At 40.3% G+C, this 18,007-nt stretch overlaps 1 protein-coding gene across 1 annotated transcript in view; it reads right to left on the bottom strand.

The window, feature by feature from the left end:
• ADAMTS16 (ADAM metallopeptidase with thrombospondin type 1 motif 16) overlaps window positions 1-18,007 on the bottom strand; it is a 491,484-nt gene that overhangs the window by 256,737 nt on the left and 216,740 nt on the right. The window contains exons 6-9 of the mRNA XM_073587783.1: window positions 14,814-14,897; window positions 9,279-9,438; window positions 8,746-8,851; window positions 1,322-1,459 (exon numbers count right to left, since the gene is read on the bottom strand). Coding sequence (XP_073443884.1) covers window positions 1,322-1,459; window positions 8,746-8,851; window positions 9,279-9,438; window positions 14,814-14,897 — 488 coding nt within the window. The remainder of the gene's footprint in view (window positions 1-1,321; window positions 1,460-8,745; window positions 8,852-9,278; window positions 9,439-14,813; window positions 14,898-18,007) is intronic.

The raw sequence follows: 18,007 nt of genomic DNA, 5'->3' as shown, positions 1-18,007 counted from the left end.
TCTTTCTTTCCCTTCTTTCTTTCTCTTTCTCTCTGTTTTTTCTTTCTCTGTTCTTTCTTTCCTCTCTCTCTCTGCTCTTTCACCTCTTTCTTTCTCTCTCTCTGTTCTTTCTTTCTTTCCCCTTTTTCTCTGTTCTTTTTTTCTCTCTGTTCCTTCCCCTCTTTCTTTCTACCCCTCTGTTCTTTCTTTCCCCTCTTTCTTTTTTTCTCTCTCTCTGTTCTTTTTTTCTGTCCACTCTTTCTTTCTCTCTCTGTTTTTTCTTTCTCTGTTCTTTCTTTATTTATTTCCCCTCTTTCATTCTCTCTCCCTCTCTGTTCTTATTTCCCTCTTTCTTTCTCTCTCTGTTCTTTTTTTCTGTCCACTCTTTCTTTCTCTCTGTTCTTTCTTTCTTTCCCCCTCTCTGTTCTTTCTTTTCCCTCTTTCTTTCTTTCTCTCTGTTCTTTCTTTCCCCTCTTTCTTTCTGTTTCTCTCTGTTCTTTATTTCACTCTGTTCTTTCTTTATTTCTTTGTCTTTCTTTCCCCTCTTTCTTTCTTTCTCTAATCTTTCTTTCTCTCTCTGTTCTTTCTCTCTCTCTCTGTCCTTTCTTTGCCTTCTTTCTTTCTTTCTCTCTGTTCTTTCTTTCTCTCTTTCTGTTCTCTCAATCTGTTCTTTCTTTCTCATCTTTCTTTAATACGTACACTACTAATCAATAGCCTCTTTCATATGAATGTGTTTTGCCACAACCGTGTGTTCGTGTGGATCACATGAGTGTCCGTGTGATCCACACGGAGACAAGTCTGTTTTTGGCTGGCACCACAGATGCCACACGGCCTGAATCGTGGTATGTGTTAAAGGGGGGGCCACTGAGACTTTCGCCCGGGGCCCTCAAAAACCTGGAGCCGGCCCTGCTATACCCCCCTTAGTGTCATATGAACTTCACTAAAGGGTGAAAGTTTATTATATGTAGGGTTTCTTGTGAAATTATATGTCTACAGTATATCTATTTTATCTATCTATTGTAGTTATATATTCTTTCCATATAGAAGATTGCTTTATTAGTTTGAAAACTAGCTTTAAATTACCTAGAGAATTACAGTATGTAAAAGATCATGCTAAAAATGGATTGCATGCGCATGTCATATGGATGCTTGTTGAGAAAAATTGCATTGTACTAGCACAACACTCATCCTACTTTTCTGGATCAACATCAGAGCGATTTTTTATACACTAGTGTGACTCCAGCCTAATAGAATGTCTTCATTAGCATCAAGGATGGCAGACAATCTTGTTATGCCATGTGCAATCATCATGTATAACTTTTTTCTTATTTAACTACAATACCTTAAAAACTTGTACAAATACTGTCGGCTACAGGCCGACCAAGAGAAGACCCCATTATGTCCTGCCAGTGTTGGTGACATTATATTGCCTTCAGACTTCTTACACATATTTCCTTCTCCATCATGGATCATTCCGAAACTGAATACAAACAGAAAAATAAAATTGTGATATAGTAATTATATGAATAAGATATTTCACATATTTGCCATACAAAGAAGAGAGTTAGTATTTTATACATGTATAAATGAGCAGAAGCACACTAAATTTAAAGAGAGTTGTTCACCTCCAAAGCTAAATTTTGACTAAGCATGAAGCCCCTACACAAACCCTTTTATGGCTTAAATTTGTCTGTTATGCAAGAAATGTTTTTTTTCCTAATTATGGAGCATGGTGCACCTTTGGTGTGGCGAAGCAGCTTCATTGCATTGTTCTGCTCCTTGAATTTGGATATTTTGCCTCTTCTGGTCATGGACAGTGTTATCTTGTCCAAAGCATTATTTCAGGAGAAAGCTGATGCCTTCACTAAACTGAGCAGGGTGTGACCGCAGCAGAGAAAAGAGCTGCATGCACACATGCTAAGTTACTCATGTGAGTGTGTGCACAGTTTGAACTGTGTTTTGGGGGCAACAGACTCCTTTAACCCCTTTACACCCGAAGCTGGTTTGCACGTTAATAACCGGGCCAATTTTTAAAATTCTGACCACTGTTATTTCATGAGGTAATAACCCTGGAACACTTCAATGGATCGTGGTGGTATATTGTACTTCATGATAGTGGTAAAATTTCTTTGATATGACTTCTGTTTATTTATGAAAAAAAAATGGAAATTTGGCGAAAATGTTGAAAATTTTGCAAGTTTCCAACTTCTCATGCTCTTTTTTATAAATCACAGAAATATGTCACACAAAATAGTTAATAAATAACATTTCTCACATGTCTACTTTACATGTGCACAATTTTGGAAATAAACTTTTTTATGTTAGGAAGTTATAAGAGTTAAAATTTGACAAGCGATTTTTCCAGCAAAATTTACAAAACTTTTTTTTTTTTTTTTATTGACCACATTAAGTCACGTTAAGGGGTCTATATGATAGAAGATACCCAAAAGTCCAAAAGTGACACCATTCTAAAAACGGCACACCTCAAGGTGCTTCACAGGCACAGGAATTTTTTGAAAAAAAAAAAATAAATGAACATTTAACTTTGTTCACTAAAAATTTACTTCAGATTTATTTTTTTTTATTTTGACAAGGGTAACAGAAAAAAGTGGATGCCAAAATTTGTTGAGTAATTTCTCCTAAGCATGACGATACCCCATATGAGGGAGAAAATCATATGGAATTTGGGCACACAGCAGCGCTCAGAAGGGAAGGAGTGCCATTTGACTTTTTGAATGCAAAATTTGCTGGAACAATTGGTGAACGCCATGTCACATTTGGCGAGCCCCTGATGTGCCTAAACAATGAAAATCACCCAGAAGTGACACCATTTTGGAAAATAGGCCCCTCAGGGACCTGATCTAGATCTGGTGAGCACATTGAACCCTCAGATGCTTCACAGAAGTTTGTAACATTGAGCAGTACAAATAAAAAAAATCAAATTTTTTCCACAAATATATTTTTAGAACAAAATATTGCATTTTCGTAAGGATAATAGGGGAGATTGCACCATACAATTGTGACAGATTGTTGTTCAATTTCTCCTGAGTACGCCGATACCCAATATGAGGGAGAAAACTACTGTTATGGCGCATGGCAGGGCTCCAAAGGGAAGAAGTGTCATTTGACTTTTTGAATGTAAAATTTCCTGGAATCATTATCGGATGTCATATCCCATTTGGAGAGCCCCTTATGTGCCTAAACAGTGGAAATCCCACACTAGAGACCCAATTTTGGAAACAAGACGCCAAAAAGGAATGCATTTTGATGCGTGGTGAGCACCTTGAGACCCCCAGGTGCTTCACAGAAGTTTATAACATTGAAAATAATAAATTCTCATTTTCCTCACAAAAATGATATTTTGGCCCCAAATTTTGCATTTTCAAAAGTGTAATAGGAGAAATTGCACCACACAATTAGTGCTATTTCTCCTGAGTACGCCGATATCCCATATGTGGGGAAATACTACTTTTGAAGCACAGTGCAAAGCTCAGAAGGGAAAAGGCGCCATATTGGAGTTCAAATTTTGCTGGAACGGTTTGAGGGTGCCATGTAACATTGGCAGAGCCTCTGAAGTGCCAGAACAACAGAAACCCCCTTTTATGTGAACTTATTTTACAAAGTACACTCCCCAATGACGTCATCTAGGGGTGCAGTGATCATATTGACACCACATGTGCCTCACAAAATTTTATACCACTGAGCGGTGAAGAAAGAATAAATGTCATTTTTACCACTAAAATGTCGTTTTAGCCCCAATTTTTTAATTTTTCTAAGAGCTAATAGGAATTTTTTTTTTACAACAAACTGAGGTCCATTTTTTCCTGAGGGTGCCAATACCCTACAAATAATCAGGAAAATTTTTTCAGGCACAGTGCAAAGCTCAGAAGGCAATGAGCCATTCATTGCAGGTGCCATTGTAGGAGGAGGAGTCCCCTCTGTGTATCAAGGCCGGAACCAAGGGGGCCATCAAAAAGGTTAATAGGGAGACTGTTTCCGGGGGACACAATTGGGGAACGGACCGCAGAGACTTCTAGAAAGGTTGGGGGAGGAGCTACTATAAGAGGTGCTGAGGACGCCAGCAGGAGTCAGTCAACGCAGCAGGAGAGAAGAAGAGAGGAAGCTAGAGGGTGCCAGAGAGCCAGAGCGAGAGCCAGAACCAGAGCAAGGAGAGCAGAGCAGCGACAGGAGAGACTGAAGGGAGACTCAATGCTAACAGAAGGGAGACAGCACCAAGCCGTCCAACGGAGAGACACTGCCCGGCTCCGCCCCACGGGTGTGACCTGTCCATTGCTACCCGCGTCCGCCACCGCCCGACTCCACCCTGCGGGTGTGGCCCGACCCCTCTTGCCCGCGGCAGCCGAAACTCGACTCCACCCCGCGGGTGCGGCCCGACTGCTCCCGCCCACTGCAGCTGACGCCCGACTCCACCCCGCGGGTGCGGCCTGTCCGCTGCCGCCCATGGCCGCCACCGCTCCACTCCAGCGGCTGCGGACTACGCCGTCTGGACCCCGGGCAACGCCGTCCCACCTTTGCCGGGAGGTGCGACGCAGAGGAACTCTTCAGGGGCCTGCTGTGCCCCCACTTCACTGGGGAGTAGGAATGCCCGAAGTGTCCGCCAAATCCGCGTCCGCTGGGCCCGGCGGCTGATACGCTGAAGCATCATCGACCATCGCTCTACCGGACGTCAGAGAGGATAAGTGACACATTGTAGTTAACATTCTGGACCCGTAGTCGGCCATACCACGGCCCTATAGTGACGTGGCCCTATAGTGACCGGTCTTTGCGGGTTAGTCGTGTTTATGTTACCAGTGTATTCTTGTGTTGATCCCTGTGCGAGGATAACTGCTGTTAACTTGTTTGGTTGCTCGAGAGAGCTCCTATAGGCATATATATATATGTTACATCTTAAAGTTCCTCCCATCTCCCGCCTCATCACTGCATCCCGCGTACCTGCGATTACTACACCATGAGCCACTGGGAGAGCCCATGAGGTGCCAGAACAGCAGAACTCCCCATATGTGACCCCATTTTACAAACTACACCTCTCAATGAATTTATCTAGGGGTGCGGTGATTATATTGACACCATGGGTGTTTCACAGAATTTTATACCATTAGGCAGTGAAGAAAATACACTACATTTTTGCCACCAAAATTTTGTTTTAGCCCCAGATTTTATATTTTCACACAAGAAATGGGTAAAAATGGCACCAAAATTTGTCCCACAATTTCTACTGAATGTAGCAATACCCATATATGACTGTACAGTACTGCTTAGCCATACGGAGAGACTCTTGAGGAACGGTTCTCTAATTTGCCTCCTGGAGCGCACATTTACCTACAACAGTCTGTAGACTCCATGCACAGAACCTCTAATTGCTAGAACAGCAGAATCCCCTCTCAAGTGACCCCATTTTAGAAACTATACCCCTTAAGGAATTTATCTACAGGTGTAGATTGTTGTAACAATTTTGACTCCATGGGTATATTACAGAAACAAACAGCAATGAATGTTGCCGAGTGAAAATTGCAAACTGCCATTGTAGTGACCAGTATGCTGCAGTGACCAGTACGTTATGCCCAGCCTGTGCTTCTGGAGGCATGCATCTGTAAGTTAGGTTGGCTCTCTTCTGTTATGCCAAACATGGACGCAATTTGTGGTTTAGGTACACTGTGGGGCTCAGAAGGGAGGGGGAATTTGTATTTGAGAGCGCAGAATTTGATGAATTCCTTTTGGCGGGTGAGGAGCCCCTATATTTCCATTAACAGATGAAAGATCTGAGTGGGGACTTGCTTTTTGTGTGGATTGAGTTGAAGATTTTATTAGGAAAAATTTACATAATGTTTGGGATCACTTTTATCCTGCGCTCTACGCTGACCACTTACTTTGTGGTTTCTATCGAAATCTCTGGGTGACGTGATTCAGATGAAACCCCGAGTGATCCATTCACTATAATGAGGCAGCAGAGTTACTCTGGACTTCGTCTGGCTTTTGATCAGCAATATCCTTTTTTTCAGAATTGCACACAGCTGTGGCTGATGGTAATTTTACGCAATCTTAAAAAGACTGACACCCCCGAATCAAAGGTCATACAGCATCCACAGTGCCTCCATCTGCCTCATTATAGGGAATCTTCTGCTAGAGGTTCCATCTGAATTAAGTATTTCAAAGATTAACACAACAACCCTGATGCATGCGCTTAGCGAGGGGCACAGGATAAATGTGTGCCGAGTCATACTGCCATATTTGGGAGACAGAATGAAAAAATCAACAGCAGGTGAAGATTTGGTTTTATTTATTTTTTATGCTGTTCCTCATGCGGTATAAATGATTAGACGACTTTATTCTTCGGGTCGGTGCGATTACAGTGATACCAGATTTATATCGGGTTTTTATGTTTGGCTTCTTTCACGCACTAAAAGACACATTTTATTGTAAAAAAATAGTTTTTGCATCATCATATTTTGAGAGCCATAATTATTCCATATTTTGGTCAGAGTCATATAATGGGTTGTGTTTTGCGGGACGAGTTGACGTTTTTATTGGTACCATTTTCGGACACACAACATTTTTGGATCACTTTCTGCTCAGATTTTTGGGAGACAAATTGAACAAAAACCAGCAGTTCAGGATTTTTTTTTTTTTGGGGGGTATGCCATTGTGTGATAAAATGATAAGGAAATTTTATTCTTTGTCTCAGTACGATTACAGCGATACCTCATATATATCTTTTTTTATGTGTTGGCGCTTTTACACAATACAAACTATTTTATAGACAAAATAATTATTTTTTCATTGCTTTATTCTGAGAGCTATAACTTTTTAATTTTTTCGCTGATGGAGCTGTATGGTGGCTTGTTTTTTGTGAGACAAGATGACAATTTCAGCGGTACCATGTCTATATCCATTTTTTTATCGCGTTTTATTCCACTTTTTGTTCTGCAGTATGATGATAAAGCATTGCTTTTTGCCTTTTTTTTTATTTTTTTATGGTATTCAATAAAGGGGTTAACTAGTGGGGCCGTTTTATAGGTCGGGTCATTGCGAAAGCGAAGATAATAAATAATAATTTATTTCTATAGTGCCGACATATTCCTCAGCACTTTACATTTTAGAGGGGACTTCTACAGACAATAGACATTACAGCATAACAATAGACACATAGATCAAAACAGATACCAAGAGGAATGAAGGCCTGCTCGCAAGCTTACAATCTATGAGGAAAAGGGGAGACACGGAAGGTAGATGGTAACAATTGCTTTCGTTGTTCGGACTAGCCAAAGTGTAAGAATCGAGTGTTCATGTAATGAATCAGCTTAAGTATGTAACAATACAGACACGGAGGGCTATTAAATGCATGAAGCATCTGAGAACATGATGCGAGGAACCTGGTTATGGTAAAAGATTTCGAACAGGCAACACAGGGATAGTTAGGTTAATGCGTTGAGAAGGTAAGCCAGTCTGAACAAATGTGATTTAAGGACACGCCTAAAACTGTGGGGATTGGGGATTAATCGCATTAACCTGGGTAGTGCATTCCAAATAGTTGGCGCAGCACGTGAAAAGTCTTGGAGACAGGAGTGGGAGGTTCTGATTATTGAGGATGTTAACCTCAGGTGATTGGCAGAATGGAGGGCACGGGTAGGATGGTAGACTGAGACAAGGAAGGAGATGTAGGGTGGTGCTGAGCCATGGAGTGTTATGTGGGTGAGGGTAATAAGTTTGTACTGGATTCTGGAGTGGATGGGTAATCAGTGTAATGACTGGCACAAGGTAGAGGCATCGGTGTAACGATTGGATGATTGGTGAGAAATATGAATCGAAAGTAAGAAAGGGTCAAATTCTAGAAATATGTTTGAGGTGCAGATAACAAGAGTGAGCCAGTGATCTGATGTGGGGGGTGAATGAAAGCTCGGAATCAAGATATCAGGAGAAGAGTATAATTGAGTGTCATAAGCATAGAGATGGTACTGGAAACCAAAGCTACTAATTGTTTGACCAATAGGGGCAATATTCAAAGAGAAGAGAAGAGGGCCTAGAAGATAACAAATATGTGTACTTTTATTGTTTATATATTTTTTCTTCAGTCAAATATTTATTTAAAGATACAATATCTTGATTTTTTAAAAATATTTTTACAATTATTTAAAAAATTACTTTTTTTTTTTTTTTTACTTTTTTACTTAGTCCCACTATGGGACTATCATTTTTTGCAGGCTGATCGCTTCCACAGCATGCTGTAGAAACTGTCAGCTATGCACTGACAGAGAAACTTGCTGATCATGTACTGCACATGAACAGCAAGTTTCCGAGCTCTGGTGACCTGAATGTGGTCATGACGACATGGAGTCATCATGGCAATGATTGGGTCCCCGCGTCATTCTGCGGGGCCTCCGATCCAAAGGCAGAGGGGCTGTTAGCCCTCTGCCAGCTCCCGAAATGCTACAATCTCGCTCAATCGCAGTATTTTGGGGGTTAAAGTGCCGGGAGCGATGCGTAACTGCTCCTGGCACTTAGTGCCAGGTGTCAGAATCAGCTGACACCTGGCAGCGATTGCCCACACACCACCAGTGTGCTTGGGCGATCAGTCAGAAGTAATAATTCGTCCCTTGTCAGATAGACCCAGATCACATGGATGGATTATTACATCTGTTGTCAGAAAGGGGTTAATCATTTACATAAGTATGAAGAGGTCAGATTTTAAATAACTAACCATTGTTCTATATAATCAAAATACAGAAGATTAATGAAAATAGAACTTACTTGTGACCAGATTCATGAGCGATGGTAAAAGCGAGGCCTAGCCCAGTGTCTTCATTAATAGTGCAGCTCCGATATTTACTGCACATACCACTAATTGGAGCAAATCCTGTAAAACCAGAAATAAAGTAATTTGTCCATATATGATATATACAGTATAGTTGGATCCTCATCTCATACTGTCTTATGTGCTGATATTTCCACTGCCAGTATAAACATCATGTAGCAGAAAAAAAAACACATCAATATGCACAAAAAGTGCAGAATTCATTAAAATGAATGGGATTCTTATTGTAAGAGTTTCTCAAGCGTTTTTGCCGGTAAAAACGCTAAAAAACGCTTACGTGTGCGCTCACCCTAAAAGGTTACCCGAAGGCTGCAGACTTAAGAGGCTAAAGAAAATTGTGGATCAACAAATGATTGATATATCTGATCTAGAAGTTACTTTACAACAAGGAAAATAAAAGAAAAAAAAGACTGTGGCATGCTTTGTGAGCAATTTCTGAAATAAATAAAATATGAATATGGAACCCTACCTAACGTGTCACAAGGTTCATTCTTCCAGGAGCATATATCCAAACCAGTAAGTAGAATGGCATGATCATGCCGACTGCCATCTTTTCCCATTAGGCCAGACTGCCACTGGCAGAAGCTGCTTAGTGTATGGTCAGCGTGATGGTTAATTACAAGACCAGGCTGAAATAGAGGCACATATTACTTTTAGATTTTTTGAGGGTTTCTCCTTCTTGGTAAATGATGCCAATTTACAAATTTCAATACGTGATATTTTTATATGTGGGTTTAAAGAAAATAGCAAATATTACCTTGGTGGCAACACAAAGCACAATTATAAAAAGTATGTTAGACACCATTTTACAATTAACATTTTTCATTCATATTGTGAAATAATTTCGCAAATGTGTAATATAAAATATACTGGACTGATCTACAGTTACTGTCCATGCTCATACAATACTAATCACACTGCCTCTAACATTGGAGCTAAAACACAAAATTGAAAATTCATTTTTTCTTTTTTAATCAATACATTTTGCCACTGTAAAATAAGTAGTCAGTCATATACCCAATTACAAAAAAAATGACAATAAAATTAGGACAGGTAAGAAAAGCATATTAAAAAGTGAGCGGCTGCTAGGAGAATATAGCTTAATATTTTCCCAGCAGCCGCACTTCCACAATTAAACATCTGCACATGCTTAAAATGGTATTTACATACAGATTACCATTATGGCTGCAGGTAAGTATGTTTTTTTTATTGAAAGGCTATCAACTTATTTTTAGACAAGCCTGAAAAAGCAGCCTGCATTTCTAAGATTCTCCAACTTGAAAACAATATGAATTATATATTTGTTTTATAGGGTCACCTTCTGACTATTTCTAGTGCTGACGATCATATATTAGTCTAAGGGCTGATCATATTTTCACTTATGACCTATCCATGTTTTTGACAGATAGCACTTGTACCTGTCATAGTCTTTGGGGTCAATCATGATTTTTCACGATTGCAAAAACATGCCCGATTTTGATCTGATGGTGAGATCAAAATCAACAATGCAAGTCACATTTGGATGACAATCCAAATTTCATGGACTGTCAGAATAGAAATGGGGAAATTTTTCTTTTTATTTTTCCACATGCGAGATAAATAGGATGAAACTCAAGCCAAACACTGATTGAAATAATAGGTCAGTTTTTCTCATTCAAGAGAAAAAAAACTGACATATGGTAATTTTGCTTTGTTAGGTCTCATTTACACAACACCAGTAAAATTCTGCAGTCTATAAGAATAGAGACTTCTCAGCGAGAAAAGGTATGGGTAGGGTTTTTTTTTATTCTAATAAGCATACCTTAAATTCTTAACTGAGTGATTTTTGAGAAAATTGCATTAATTAAAGTTACCACAGGTGTCTGATCAAAAGATACTTTTTTTTTAGCTTACTGGAAATTGGCCAAAGTCTAGCTGTTTTGTCAAAGCTTAAATGGAAAATAATTAAACTGTCTCTGACTGTCTGAACATGAAGAAGGATATCTGAAAGTTAAAAATAATAACAAAGCTGTCTAGTTCAGCCATCCCAGTCAGGTCAAAGACATTTCTGGCCACAAAAGATTAAAAATAGAGCTTCCTAAAGTCTCTACAGGTCTGAATGCCTTCACTGATAGACATGACTAACCAACACTTTATAATAATACTAGATGGTGGCCCGATTCTAGCGCATCGGGTATTCTAGAATATATATGCAGTTTATTTTTGAAGATTTAATAATAATGCAATAATGCACCCCTCAATCCTGATATGTATGGTTCTCTCACCCCCAATCCTGATATGTATGGTTCTCTCACCCCCAATCCTGATATGCATGCTACCCCTCAACCCCCTATCCTGGTATGCATGGTCCCCTGACCCCCAATCCTGGAATGCATGGTCCTCTCACCCCCCAATCCTGGTATGCATGGTCCTCTCACCTCTCTTTCCTGGTATGCATGGTCCTCTTACCCCCCTTTCGGGGTATACATGGTCCCCTCACCCCCCTTTCCTGATATGCATGGTCCCCTCACCCCCTAGTCCTGGTATGCATGGTCCTCTCACCCCCCAATCCTGGTATGCATGGTCCCCTCACCCCCAATCCTGATATGCATGGTCCTCACCCCCCTTTCCTGGTATGCATGGTCCCCTGACCCCCCTTTCTTGGTATGCATGGTCCCCTCACCGCCCTTTCGTGGTATGCATGGTCCCCTCACCCCCCTTTCTTGGTATGCATGGTCCACTCACCCCCCCAATCCTGGTATACATGGTCCCCTCACCCCCCTTTCCTGGTAGGCATGGTCCCCTCACCCCCCTTTCTGTGTAGCTGCGACCAATCAGCGTCGCGGCCCTCTGTCCGCGACCAATCAGCAACGTGGCCCTGTAGCCGTGACCAATCACTGCCGCGGCCCTGTACAAAAATAATATTAAAAAATAAAAAAAAGTTATTCTCACCTTCAGACGGCCTCCTGTCTTCTTTCCATGCGCCCGGCCTCGCGTTCCCAGTAATGCTTTGCGGCTTAGACCGCTGATGATGTCGGTCTTCTTTCTCGCTATCGCGAGAGTGACGTCATCAGCGGTCTAAGCCGCAAAGCAGCGACCAATCAGCGGCAGGCGCAGCTTACTATTACAAACAGCTGCGCCTGTCGCTGATTGGTTGCGGCCTGGCGGGGGCCTGGTGGCCGCGACCAATCAGCGGCCCGCGATTTCGGTTACAGACAGACACGATAAGGCGTTTATATATATATATATATGTATATATATATGTATATATATATATATATATATATATACAGTCATATGTAAAAGTTTGGGCACCCCTATTAATGTTAACCTTTTTTCTTTATAACAATTTTGGTTTTTGCAACAGGTATTTCAGTTTCATATATCTAATAACTGATGGACTCAGTTATATTTCTGGATTCAAATGAGGTTTATTGTACTAACAGAAAATGTGCAATCTGCATTTAAACAAAATTTGACCGGTGCAAAAGTATGGGCACCCTTATCATTTTCTTGATTTGAACACTCCTAACTACTTTTTACTGACTTCCTGAAGCACTAAATTGGTTTTGTAACCTCATTGAGCTTTGAACTTCATAGCCAGGTGTATCAAATCATGAGAAAAGGTATTATTATTATTCAACATAGCTTTGGAACATAGTAAGGAAATGGAAGAACACAGGTACAGTTCTTGTTAAGCCCAGAAGTGGCAGGCCAAGAAAAATATCAGAAAGGCAGAGAAGAAGAATGGTGAGAACAGTCAAGGACAATCCACAGACCACCTCCAAAGACCTGCAGCATCATCTTGCTGCAGATGGTGTCACTGTGCATCGGTCAACAATACAAGCGCACTTCGCACAAGGAGAAGCTGTATGGGAGAGTGATGCGAAAGAAGCCTTTTCTGCAAGCACACCACAAACAGAGTCACCTGAGGTATGCAAAAGCACATTTGGACAAGCCAGTTACATTTTGGAAGAAGGTCCTGTGAACTGATGAAACAAAGATTGAGTTGTTTGGTCATACAAAAAGGCGTTATGCATGCGCTGTATTGTTGACCGATGCACAGTGACACCATCTGCAGCAAGATGATGCTGCCGGTCTTTGGAGGTGGTCTGTGGATTGTCCTTGACTGTTCTCACCATTCTTCTTCTCTGTCCTTCTGATATTTTTCTTGGCCTGCCACTTCTGGGCTTAACAAGAACTGTACCTGTGTTCTTCCATTTCCTTACTATGTTCCTCACAGTGGAAACTGACTGGTTAAATCTCTGAGACAACTTTTTGTATCCTTCCCCTGAAAAGCTATGTTGAATAATCTTTGTTTTCAGATCATTTGAGAGTTGTTTTGATGAGCCCATGATGCCACTCTTCATAGGAGAATCAAATAGGAGAACTACTTGCAAGTGGCCACTTTAAATACCTTTTCTCATGATTTGATACACCTGGCTATGAAGTTCAAAGCTCAATGAGGTTACAAAACCAATTTAGTGCTTCAGGAAGTCAGTAAAAAGTAGTTAGGAGTGTTCAAATCAAGAAAATGATAAGGGTGCCCATACTTTTGCACCGGTCAAATTTTGTTTAAATGCAGATTGCACATTTTCTGTTAGTACAATAAACCTCATTTGAATCCAGAAATATAACTGAGTCCATCAGTTATTAGATATATGAAACTGAAATACCTGTTGCAAAAACCAAAATTGTTATAAAGAAAAAAGGTTAACATTAATAGGGGTGCCCAAACTTTTACATATGACTGTATATATATAGATACACTTCTGTGTATAGTAACAGCCTCAACAGATCACTGTATCTACTTCATGCACATAACCATGAATTTGCATATATAAAACTCTACAAAATATTAGCAAGATTTCTACCAACAACAAGTATTAAAATTAACGCAAATCATCCATTAAGTCCAGTGGTATCACAACAGTGATATGAACTGTGCTATGTTGCTTCTACTGATCAAGCCATGTCTTTTCTTGACAGCTCTTGCAATCAACACATCAAAAATTGGCTAGGAACAAAAGCAACAGCAGATGTTTCCTTCACAATAAAGTTTACACATCTCCTGATCTCTTAGTTTTGATAAATTATGAAAAATAGCTGTTGGGTGAAAATTGGCAATGCACATAATAGTCCATTCATATATTTGGCACAAGTACCTAGAACAAAAAGCATGTCCTGTAGATAATTGAAAGATACATTCTACCAGAGTTTTTAATCTATGTATCATTTTGTAATTGGTCATTGACTTACCTTATTATTAGACGTTTTGACATGGCAAAAAGTTTAAAGTGTTTACTTTATACAAGTTTGAAAATATGTTCAAAAACAGAAAAATTGTATAAAACAATGTACCTCTTTTCCCTGGTCATGTGCCTTTTTACTGCCATTGTGCATTCTGTCACCATGTGTGAGGATGCCAGTAGTATGGTACATGAATGCTGCTGCAATGGTCACGTTCTGATTGCTTATTTTATTCTTTTTTGGTTAAACCCTTTCAAGACTGGGAAATCTCATGTGTTCATGCTTTCATTTTTTTACTCCACATTCATCCAAGAGCTATAACTATATAGCTATATAGCTATAAGATCATCTGGACCCGTGGAAGCGGCGTGTTTAACGCGAACGGCCATAGTCCTGTTTCTTGCCTGCATGCCTGCACTTATCCTGCCCTCACAAACCTTGTATGCTTTTCTGAAATAAAGGACTTAGGTTTTTTATGATATGGTAAACGGAGTGTGCTGCGTTTTTCCTTATTTTTTGGATTGCCTCATGTGTGCTTCTTTAAGCAAGCACCTTCACTACCGTGCTTTCACCTTGCAAAGTGTTGCTGACTCAGAGTCCACCCACTCCACCAGTAAGTAGTCTGTTTCTTAATGCCATTCTATTTTTTCTTTTGTGAGTTCCTTTAATGTGTGTGCCGAGTTCCTGAGCCAGCTCCATATATCCGCCACGATCACGTGCCATAAATCTAGCTGTTCTATAAGGTTTGTGAATAGCTAGAAAATATCAATCTTACCTGTTCATCTTCCAGTAAAATAAGACCAATGATAACAACATTAATGTTCCCACCTATTGTTCCATCTTTAAACAAAGCTGACACCTGGAAAAAAAGGAATATGAAACTTTGCATTACAGACTGCATTAGAGTGCAGTATTCACATAATGTTTGCTGAAAATATGTATTCTAAAAATATATGACACTGCATACCATAACAGTTGCTTACATCTGTACTGGCTCTTATAAAAAAACACCTTTTGTGGCATTAAGAAGTGTGGTTGATTATACATTTTAATACTGTTACCAAACAGAAAGTAGATGATAATGTCTTAGAAAGAAATTTTGGCAACAATAAAAATTTTTTCTACCCATATGTTACTTTTTAAAGTCAGCCATTGAGAAAGCATGACTAGAGTGATAATTTGTGTAGGATCATTTTTTGGAGGAAAGGAGCTTCTCATTTTTAACAATTGCATAGGATAAAAAAAAATAAAAATAAAAAAAAGTTAAAACCACTTCTCAATTATGTATTCCATGAACACCTTAATGTCCATTTGTTATCTATCTATCTACTTCACTATCCTACCAAATTTTAAGTTAAAGAAGCACGGCTCCCATCAAAATTTTTATCCTCTTATTATATCATCATATTATATAGCACTGTGTACTTACAATTGCACAATTAACCTTTCTACTCAGCTAATTCTTCTATTTTCCATTAGGTATATGATATACACATTGTTATTAAAAACAGACTAGCTGAATCCTTCTAAGCTCTATGTAGAAATAGAAAGTCTCTTTTCCAGGCATGAGTAATCCCCATCTTCAACTCCTCACCCTGCCAGAGATTTTGCAGTGATAACTCATGCATAGTGATGAAAGAACCCGTGGATGCCAGTGTTCATCAGGTTAGGACGGACTTTTTAAAAAGTCTTGTTTGGGACCAGAACTTGAATGGGGTTTGGAGTCCAGGGTCAAGTCAATGAAGACCTGAACTTCAGTGCTATACAATGGCTGTAAATTGGTTGGAGTAAGGGCTGGGGAGCTGCAAAAGGAGGCAAAATATGGTTAAGAGCAGAATAATTCCCCTGCAAATAAATGTGGATAGGATAATGACTTAATGGGATTCTGTCACCATAGCAATCGTGGTAAAATAGGAAGTAAATGTACAATACAAATTTTAACAGTGCCCTCACAGAGACAGTGCCAGTCCAGTTAAAAATTTCACCCACACAGCATGAATGAGTACCCCCATAGAATCTTACATTTCCCCCATAGCTCCAAAATTTCAGCTTCAGTTGTGTACCTTACAAATGCCGCAGATGAAAAGCTGGTAGTATGATCTTGGATTGAACTGGCGGTCTGCAGTTAAAAATTTTGTTCACAGACAATGGGGCAGAATACCCCTACAGAAAAGTTGGTTACAAGTTTCACCCACAAAGCCAAACTTTATCTTCAGTAGTGTACAATAGAGCAGCCACAGATAAAAAGCTTGCAGTTTGATTTTGCATACAGCTGGCCGTCCACCGTGAGGCTTGCTCTCATCAGTCCCAGCAGCTTTGACTTTGGACGCCTCCCTAATGCTGTTGCCTTAGAGTCCTGGGAATCCGAAGTGTTTCCTGTGAAAAAATTAATGTTTAAAGCAGGCAACCACGCCTGCATACTTCAGATAGGGATAATGAAATCGTACTCTGCTCTAGAGATGGGTGAACCTGAACACCTAATGTTCGAGCACTGACACCAAACATGAACTTCACCAGGAAGCCGCTTGTGTTACTGTTCGGGTTCAGCCCCTCAAACACTGGGTGTTTGACAGCGCGGCAAACACTGCTTCTGATCGGTGGTAAAATCATCACTGCTGGTCAGACAGCCGCGGTTCCCATGCTGTCAAATGACAGCATGAGTCCTCAGCTATGATCGGAGGTATAAAGTTTACCTCCGGTCATTGGTGTCAGCTGATGGGACTACTGCTCCCATCAGCCAACGACAGCTGCCACTAAAAACAGTGAGAGTAGGAGCGGCGGATAGGTGTATTCAACAACTGGCACCTGCACTGTAAATAAATATTTAAAAAAAAATAGTTGTGGGTTCCCCTATATTTTTGATAGCCAGCCAGGCAAAATTCACAGCTGGTGGCTGCAACCTTCAGCTGTTAGCTTTAGTAAGGCTTGTTATCAAGAATAGAGGGGTCCCCTCCATTTTTGACAATCAGCCAAGCTAAAGCAGACAGGTTACGTCTGGTAAGGGCCCATGGATATTGCCCTCCCAGCTTAAAAAAGACAGCCCGCAGCTGCCCAAAATAGGTTTATCTAATAGATACGTAATTCTGCCGCTTAGCCCGGCTCTTCCCACTTGCCCTGTAGTGGTGGCAAGTAGGGTTCATGTTTGTAGGGTTGATAAGACACCTATCCATTACTAATCCTATATTTATATAGTAAATAAAGACACAGCCAGAATAAAGTCTGTCATTCAAAATAAAACAAAACACATTTTAACTTTTTTATTTAAAAACAACAAAAAACAGTTACTTACTTAACGCGCATTCCATTGAATTCCTTGTCTCCTGTAATAAAACAAAAAACAACAATATCCCTCACCTGTCTATCATTCTGTCCCACGCCATAATCTATGTCTGGGTTCTAGATAGTTTTCAACCTGGACGGTGCCAAGTTGTGACAGTCCAGGCTTAGAACCACTGGTGAATGTGCTGCTGCAAACGCAGCATTAGTGACTAGCGTTGACGTCAACAAGGTTACTGCCGGTCACTGAGGATGCGTTTCCAGCCGAGCCAAAAAACTGTGAGAAAAAGTCTCACTGTGCACAGGTGAGTTCATCACAGTTCAAATTCACAGCAGTGAAATTGTCCCAGTGAACTGCGGTAAAACTGAGGTTTTTTGGTGTTTTTTATTTTTCTTATTAATGGAGTGGACTTAAAACTACCTAGATTTAACAAAATTAAAACTAGCTATCTAGAACCATGAGGCGTAGGTCCAAGTGGAGGAAAAAGTGGATGAGGTGGTATAGACAGAAGAGCAGAGGAGGTTGCCAACACAGTTTAGGGTTTTTATTTTGGGAGGAGACAAATAGAGCTGAATACTGGCTGGTTGCGACTGGTACAGTTGTCTAGTCATTCAAAAGGTATAGACAAGTCATGTGGGATCCACACCTGGTTCATTTTAAGGAATGTTAGGTTCTCCACTTGGGTGTGGACA

This window comes from Dendrobates tinctorius, unplaced genomic scaffold (genome assembly GCF_039654945.1).
Source record: "Dendrobates tinctorius isolate UK_male_01 unplaced genomic scaffold, ASM3965494v1 ptg000102l, whole genome shotgun sequence".
Taxonomy (NCBI): domain Eukaryota; kingdom Metazoa; phylum Chordata; class Amphibia; order Anura; family Dendrobatidae; genus Dendrobates; species Dendrobates tinctorius.
The sequence above is the reverse complement of the archived record's forward strand: the minus strand, read 5'-3'. Positions and strand labels throughout refer to the sequence as shown.